General features: G+C 43.4%; 1 protein-coding gene across 1 annotated transcript; it reads right to left on the bottom strand.

Moving 5' to 3' along the window:
* Nucleotides 1-1110: 1110 nt before the first annotated feature.
* LOC123088332 (4-hydroxyphenylacetaldehyde oxime monooxygenase) lies at nt 1111-7634 on the bottom strand. The gene is made up of 3 exons (XM_044510524.1): nt 7114-7634; nt 2381-2833; nt 1111-1979 (listed from the first exon to the last, which is right to left on the bottom strand). Exons 1-3 carry the CDS (start codon nt 7594-7596, stop codon nt 1359-1361), a joined length of 1557 nt encoding a protein of 518 aa, XP_044366459.1. The 5' UTR covers nt 7597-7634; the 3' UTR covers nt 1111-1358.
* Between the last annotated feature and the right edge of the window lie 313 nt (nt 7635-7947).

Genomic DNA, 7947 nt, shown 5'->3' with positions numbered 1-7947 from the left:
TCTCCTCCACCGATGGCAATCTCTTCTCTAATCCCACACATTACCGGAGTCTTGCTGGTGCACTCCAATACCTTACCCTCACTCGGCCTGACATCTCCTACGCCGTTCAGCAGGTCTGCTTGTTCATGCATGCGCCTCGGGATAGCCACATGCAGTTGGTCAAGCGCATACTTCGGTACTTGAGGGGCACCACTCACTACGGGCTTCAGTTCTACCGATCTGCTTCTCGTGATCTTGTGGCTTACACCAACGCAGATTGGGCTGGCTGCCCGGATACCCGCAAGTCCACATCCGGATTTTGTGTTTTCCTCGGCTCAAATTTGGTGTCTTGGTCCTCCAAACGACAACCAACTGTGAGCCGTTCGAGCGCCGAAGCTGAATACTGCGGAGTTGCAAATTGTGTTGCTAAGTCCTGCTGGCTATGACAACTTCTCCATGAGCTCAAGTGTCCTCCGCGGCGTGCCACTGTGGTATATTGCGACAATGTCAGTGCTTCATATCTTGCCAGTAATCATGTTCAACATCAGCGCACAAAGCACATTGAGATCGACTTGCATTTCATCCGTGATCGTGTCGCTCTTGGTGAAGCCCGCGTGTTGCATGTGCCGTCCAGTTCTCAGTTCGCCGACCTATTCACTAAGGGGCTGCCATCTCAGGTGTACCATGAATTCCGATCCAGCCTGAACGTTCATCCAAATGGCGTTCCGGCTGAGGGGGGGTGTTAGACTAATTCTATATATGGCATGTACACCTGTGTATACCCTAGATTATAGGATCTGCAACCGCACGCCCTGGCCTGCGTGCCGACTCTTATGGGCTTTCCCTTGTATATGATGTAACCTGTAACCGATGCTAATCAGTCAATCAATCGAGAGTTAATCACTCCAACTTTGGGGAGGGCCTAACGTGGGATGTCCGTTGATCCTTCCCGCCAAAGTCTACCACAACCGCCATGCACATATCTCGACAAATGTTGTCATGTGATGTGTGGAACCGAGTATAAGTTCGGCAGAATCATGGTCCTGCACAATATTGTTGGACATGCATATGCAAACTTGCCCTTTTTTAGAATAATTACTACTCGAACGAAACCACGGCCCTTTTGTTGAATAACAACATAACAGAGAGGCTCTTCCCGGCTCCATTACTATAATGAAACCACATCATCCATGTCAGCTCTTATACGAGCAGAGCAGTTCAATCAAGAAAAGTAACAAGGCGAACTTGGAGTGCCCTTATTGTATGTAGAAAGGACTATAAAACAGGCAAACGTAAAAGGAAACACAAAACGTACGTACTGTACAGCGAATGCAACGCACATAAGTTAATGGCTCTGCCAGTTCAACCATTAATTTCAATCAAGGACACATACTGTACCTTGTCGGTACCAGCATGAGTGGCGTCTTCTTTCGGAAAGTCAGTGCCCCTGCCTCCTCCATGTTGATATCCTCACAGCTCACCCCATCAGGGAGCTCCCAGTTGAAGCAGTAGAGCAAGTTGGCCAAGATGAACTCGACATTGGCCACGCCCATGGCCAATCCAGGGCAGATCCGTCGTCCTGAGCCAAACGGCAAAAGCTCGAAATGTGCCCCATTGAAGTCAACATCCTTGTCCTGAAACCTTTCCGGGCGAAATTCCTTTGGATCATCATTCCACACGCTGGGATCCCGACCGATAGCCCATGCATTCACGATGATCTTTGTCTTTGCTGGGATGTCATATCCTGCGACCCGAATCCGCCCCGTGGTCTCCCTCGGGACGAGCAACGTTGCCGGGGGATGCAGCCGCAGCGTCTCCTTCACCACCATCTTCAGGTATTTGAGCTTGGGCATGTCGTCGTGCTGCAGGAGCTCTGTCTTGCCTCCGATGGCCCTGATTTCGTCTTGTACCTTACCGAGCATCCTTGGCTGCCGAATTAGCTCCGCCATTGCCCAGTTTATTGTCACCGAGCTAGTGTGATTGCCACCGACGAAAGTGTTCTGAAACATTAGCAATTGACATGTGATGAACTAATTACTCCATCCATTCCCTTATACAAGGCCATAAACTCATATTACAGGTACAAAGATAAAATTTAATGATTGCTTTGCAAGCCAACTTTTTTTGTTAACCTAGATCATTAATACGCCGCATGCATGCGAGAAAGGAATGAGAAGAAAGTAGTGAGGTGTCATTATGACTATATGCCTGCAAGTACTAAACAAGTTGCTAATAGGAGAAAACATCACTAATTTTTGCCTCGATCACAGTTGATGGCCCTATATGGATACAAAATGTCTTTCTCATAGTGACCGTATAAGGAAATGGAGGGAGTATTTATTTACCAAACATTTTGGTACATTCGATTCGAGTATATGTAATGATGAGGTTAAATAATTACCATGAGGATGGCCTTGGCATGTTCCCTTGTGAAGCTGTTGGTGGCTCCTGCAGGATTTTTCCAAAGGTCCACAAGCTCTTGCACGAGTACAGATGCGCACTCGTCACCGGGCTGCCTTCTGCGACTGGGATTGTCGCCGACGCACTTGTCGATGACTTGTTCAAAGAAGGCATCAATCTTCTTGAAGATCCTCTCTCGACGGGACTTAATGCCCGTAACTTTGTCGATGAGGCGACCGACGCTGTTGGGAAAGAAGTCCTCGGTAGAGAAGCCGCTCAGCATGTCCATGGTCTCGTTCAGCACAGGGACAAACTGCCCCTTGAACTGCTCCGCCCCGTAGTTTTCGCCAAAGGCGAAAGAGCCGATGATCCCGTCCAGCGTGGCAAAGATGTGGTCGGCAACCGCCACTGGCTTTCGACCGGTATTGGTGAGGTTCTTCACAAGATTTGCCATCTAGTCACGGACAAGTATAATCCAGCAACTCAGTGTCATCTATCAAGTTAGCCTTATGGAAAAGAACATAAAAACATTTTTCACTGGTTCAGTTCTATATGAAGATAATCTCATAGTCTGTGTTGCAATATTGCGAATACATACTTATGAATATGCATCCGTGGGTTGTATACAGACAAAACTCTTTATATGGTGTGACTCTACGGACACAGCAATCACAGCCACTCGATGTGTGTGGGGATACCAGCTATGGTTAGACAAAAAGTTTCCCTCTATTATTTTCTTCATTTTTCAATTGGTTTTCCTTTATTCCCTTTTTCGTTGTGCAAGATTGCAGGATTCTTGATAGAGTCAAATATATACCAGTGGTAAATGAAGTTGCGGGTGATGGCCACTTTGGTGTCTGAAGTGTACTGTGAACCGTGCCAAAACTTGTATGACTGCAAATATAATTCTAGTTGCATACTCTCTTCATTCCAAAATCTATGGTTCAGAAGTAAAACTATCATATTTTTTATGAAGTTTTTTGAAAAAAAAACTATCAGCAACTACATTAAAAAATAGGAATCTACACTGAAATATGTTTTCATATTCCATCTGTTTAGTATTGTATATACTGATTGCTTTATCTATAAACTAGGGAAAATTTTACAAGTTTGATTTTTGAAATGTTTTAATTTTTTATACACCTTGTTTTATGGAACAGGGGGAGTCAGGGGGAGTAGGAAAATTTTATTAGGCCTCTTCAATGCAAAGGTGATAAGGTGCTAAGGACATTAAATGGTTTTAGCAACTCAATTCCCCAATGTATATGTATTTAGCTTTTTGTTGCTAAGCTTCCTTCATTTAATTTAGTTGCCGAATCGGAATAACGTTTTCAGGTACGTACATGTGCTTAGCCATCTTTCAATGCATGGGTGCTTAGATGAGGTGGTAAGTGCATTAATTTTTTTAGCAACTAGTCTCCTCAATGCATATGTGCTTAGCTTTGTAGCTAAGCTTCGCTTATGAAATTGTTTAATAATTAAACTCCTTCACGTATTGGTTGGTAGTTATTGCACATAGGTTTGTGTGCTTAGCACCGTTTCTTTTTGGGGTCACCATAATGCTCTCCCTCTTCTTCTTTTTTTATTTCTTTGCCACATTATTATTTTTGCCTATGTGGCATCCTTAGCACGTGTACACCTTGGAGCACTGGGAAGGGTCTTAGCATTATTTCTTTATGAACTCACCAAACTACTTTATTTATTTATAATTAACTTGTCACATCAGATTTTATGCCTATTGGCATACTTGGCAGCCTTGACTTTTCATAAACGCAGTGTTCAATGCAGCGCATATTGGTGAGCAAATTAGTGGCTATTTGGCTGGTCAAAGTGGGAGTAACTTAGCCAGTAACATAGCGCATTTCAAGACAAGTTTGCTTGTGTGGCATGTATTTAATGAGGAGATAGAGGTGTTTAGAGTAACATAATACTCCCTCTGTTGTTATTACTCTGCATATTAGAGTTGACTGAAGTCAAACCTCGTAGAGTTTGACCAAGTTTATAGAAAACAATATAAACATTTACCATAACAAATCTATATGATGTGAAAGTACATTGATTAATAAATTTAATGGTATTGAGTTGTTATTGTATATCTTAATATATTTGTTTATAAACTTTGTAAAAGTTTAAAAAGCTTGACTTCAAAACTAATATGCGGACTAAATAAAAACGGAGGAAGTATGTTACTGTAACATAACACGACCCAAAGCAAAATGAGTCTACAATCTAATAAATGTAATCATCTATAATACTATTTCTGTATTACTTTGCACTATGAAAATAGTAACTTAGACTAGTGTGATGTGTTACTCCCCACTATGACTAGCATTAATATTGATGCATGATATCCAATCGATATCAATGAACATGACTTCTAGATTAATAGGGACTATGCTCCATGTTGGACAGTGGCTTCATGACAGTTTTATTATTAATCTAAAAGTTACGTACCCATCCAATCATGTGCGTATGCAATTTAATAGTTAGAGGGCCATCCTTATCGCCGAGATAAAATAACAAGAAAGTCATGTTTTAGCCTAACAGAAAGTTTGTGTATAATCCTAGAAAAACTTGAAAATAAATAAATCATAATTGCGTTCATTATAGGCTGTTCTGACACTAATCTGTGTCGTGGGCCTTCGACATCTACAGGCTTCTTTCATATGGCTGTCTTTGTACTCTGTTTTTTATTCGCTTGTTGCATCATGTGTCTTCAGTTTTTCATATCTCAAACTGCATAAAACACTACTCCCTTCTCCCGAAAATATAGTTCATGTTTGAATATTCACAGCCTCTGGTGTATAGCCTTGACCAGGATGTTCACTTCAATATGGGTAAAAATTTATTAAACGATGTACTAGCACATTTAACCGTTCTGTCAATGAGTCGGTATATGTGGAATCGCAAGTTATGAATGGGCGCAACCTGGTCACTAGATCATTTTTCATAGATTGAGTTCTATATGTGCCAAATCTCATAGCTTGTGTTACACAAGATAGTATGTTGCAAACACAGACTTAGGAATGTGCATCCGTGGATTGTTGGACACTTCTCATTCATTGAGTTGTACAAAACTCTTTATATGTTGTGACTCTACGGACACAGCAATCACAGCCACTCGTTGTGTCTGGGGATGCAAGCGACGGGTAGACAAAAGGTTTCCCTCGTTTATTTTATTCATTTTTCAATTAGTTTCCTTTATTCCCATTTTCGGTGTGTAGGGTTGCAGGATTCTTGTTAGAGTCAAATATATACCGGTGGTTGGTCTCCAGTCGCTGTCCTTGGTTCTCAGTGGCCATTATATTAGGGACAGACAATGCACTGATTGTCAAGGAACAGTAGAAGGGGAGGTCAAATCGCTCGGACAGCTTTCAGATTATATGTGAAGATGCTATGACTCTTTTTGAGTGGGTCCGTCTCAAACACATACCCAGGGAATGCAATCAACTGGCACACGAGCTAGCCGCTAGAGCACGGCAACAAGATGAATTTGTTTTTGTGTAAAAAAGACAAAAGGATGTCTTGTGAAAAGCATTTCTTAACATCGGATTTTGTTTTTTTCACACGCTACACATAAGTTGTTGGTTTTTCACGAAACGACTTTGTGAGCATGTACAATATCGAGATGTATGTCCCAAGTTTTTCTTTGAAATTTTTTGACATTTCAAAATATGTTTAAAACACATTTTAAAAACCAGGAGCCTACGCTCCCATGTGCCAAAACATCACTCTCTGTGCTACGGAAATCCGTTGGTGCTCTCTTGCACGCGAAAAAAAAATTTCAAAGTGTGAAAAATTTCAAACAAAAATTTGGCACATACATCTCGACATTATATGTGTGCACGTCAAGTTTCGGAGAAACCGATATTTTTGTGACTTGTGTAAAAGGACAAAAGGATGTCTTGTGAAAAGCATTTCTTAACATCGGATTTTGTCTTTTTTCGCACGCTACACATAAGTTGTCGGTTTTTCGTGAAACGACTTTGTGAGCATGTACAATATCAAGATGTACACCCTAGTTTTTGTGTGAATTTTTTTGACATTTCAAAATATGTTTAAAACACATTTTAAAAAACCAGGAGCGCGTGCTCCCATGCGCTGGTCCTGTGGGGCCTTAATACGACGACTTCCCGACTGTCTACTGCTACAAGTTTTGCCCGGGTCCAGCGATGGAGGGGCAATGAGAGCGGCGCGCCTTCGGCTCGGTTCAGTGCTTATAGTCGTCGCTAATTGCTCTAAGTATCTAGATGTAATTTTTATTATTTCTTATGTTTGTCGTACTGACATGATTGAACATGAATAGATCGAAAGTTTTCTCAAAAAAAAAAGATTTGTCGGGAAGAATATGCTTCATGTTGGACATAGCCGTGGCTTCGTGACTGTTTTATTATTAATCTAAAAGTTACATATCCATCCAAGCATGTGAGTATGCAAATTAAGAGTTGGAGGCCCATCCTTATCACCGAGATAAAATAACAAGAAAGTCATGTTTTAGCCTAACAGAAAGTTTGTGTATAATCCAAGAAAAACTTGAAAATAAATAACTCATAATTGCGTTCATTATAGGCTATTCTGACACTAATCAAGTTTTGGTCGCCCCGTCATCTTTCTTTATGCATAAAGAAAACTCTACTCAAATTTGTACTACTAATCCAGTTCAGGTATGCCGAAATTTTCTGGAAATTTGGTTGCTGATTCAGAAATACTATAACCATGCACGTACGCATGCACCTGGGTATCGCGAGCGTAGCAAGCGGCCTGCACGCGGCGGCGGCTGAGCAGCTCGACGATGAAAAGCTTGCGCATGTCGCGGACGTAGTCGCTGTAGGGGGAGAAGGCGACGTCCTTGTAGCCGTACGACAGCAGACGCGGCCCGGCCGCGGGAGGCCGGCTGCAGCACTCCGCGTCGTGCACCTTTAGAGCCTCCCGCACGGCCTCCGGCGAGGACAGCACCACCGTCGGAACCGTGCCCAGGCGCAGCATCATGACCGGCCCGTGCCGCCTCGCGAGCTTCGAGAGGCTCCGGTGGGGCAACGGGCCGATCTGATGGAGGTTGCCGACGACGGGCAGCTTCCAGGGCCCTGGTGGCAGCCTAAGGCCACCGGACCTGTCCCATCTCCGGCGTAGGAAGAGGAGGGAGATAAGTGGGAGAATGAATACAAGGAGCTGCCATTGTTGGTGTAGGAGCTCTGTAAGCTGAGAAGCGCGCCCCATTGTATTGTGTTGTGTGTGTGCTGCTGCTTTGGCTGAGGCCTTAGGGAGTTTAAGTAGGGAAACGTTTAAAATCGGCGTGCCGGCCGAAACTTCGGCCGGCCGCATAGCTCACAACGCGCGTTACGCTCGTACACACAACCACGTTGCTCTGGTCCCACGCACCTCTTCCTGCCTCTCACCTTATCTTCTCAGGACCAAGCTCCTCCACTCATTCTGTCCTCCACTTGTTCCATCCTCCTCCTCATACGCATTCCCTCCTCTGCTTCTTTTGTCTCAAATCACTTCATCCATGGCATCTCATGCTCCACGCAGAGACGGCGCGTACAGCCGTCGATTTTTTTGTTGCCATGC

Source organism: Triticum aestivum, chromosome 4A (assembly GCF_018294505.1).
Source record: "Triticum aestivum cultivar Chinese Spring chromosome 4A, IWGSC CS RefSeq v2.1, whole genome shotgun sequence".
Lineage (NCBI taxonomy): Eukaryota > Viridiplantae > Streptophyta > Magnoliopsida > Poales > Poaceae > Triticum > Triticum aestivum.
This window is presented reverse-complemented; position numbering and strand designations above follow the sequence as displayed.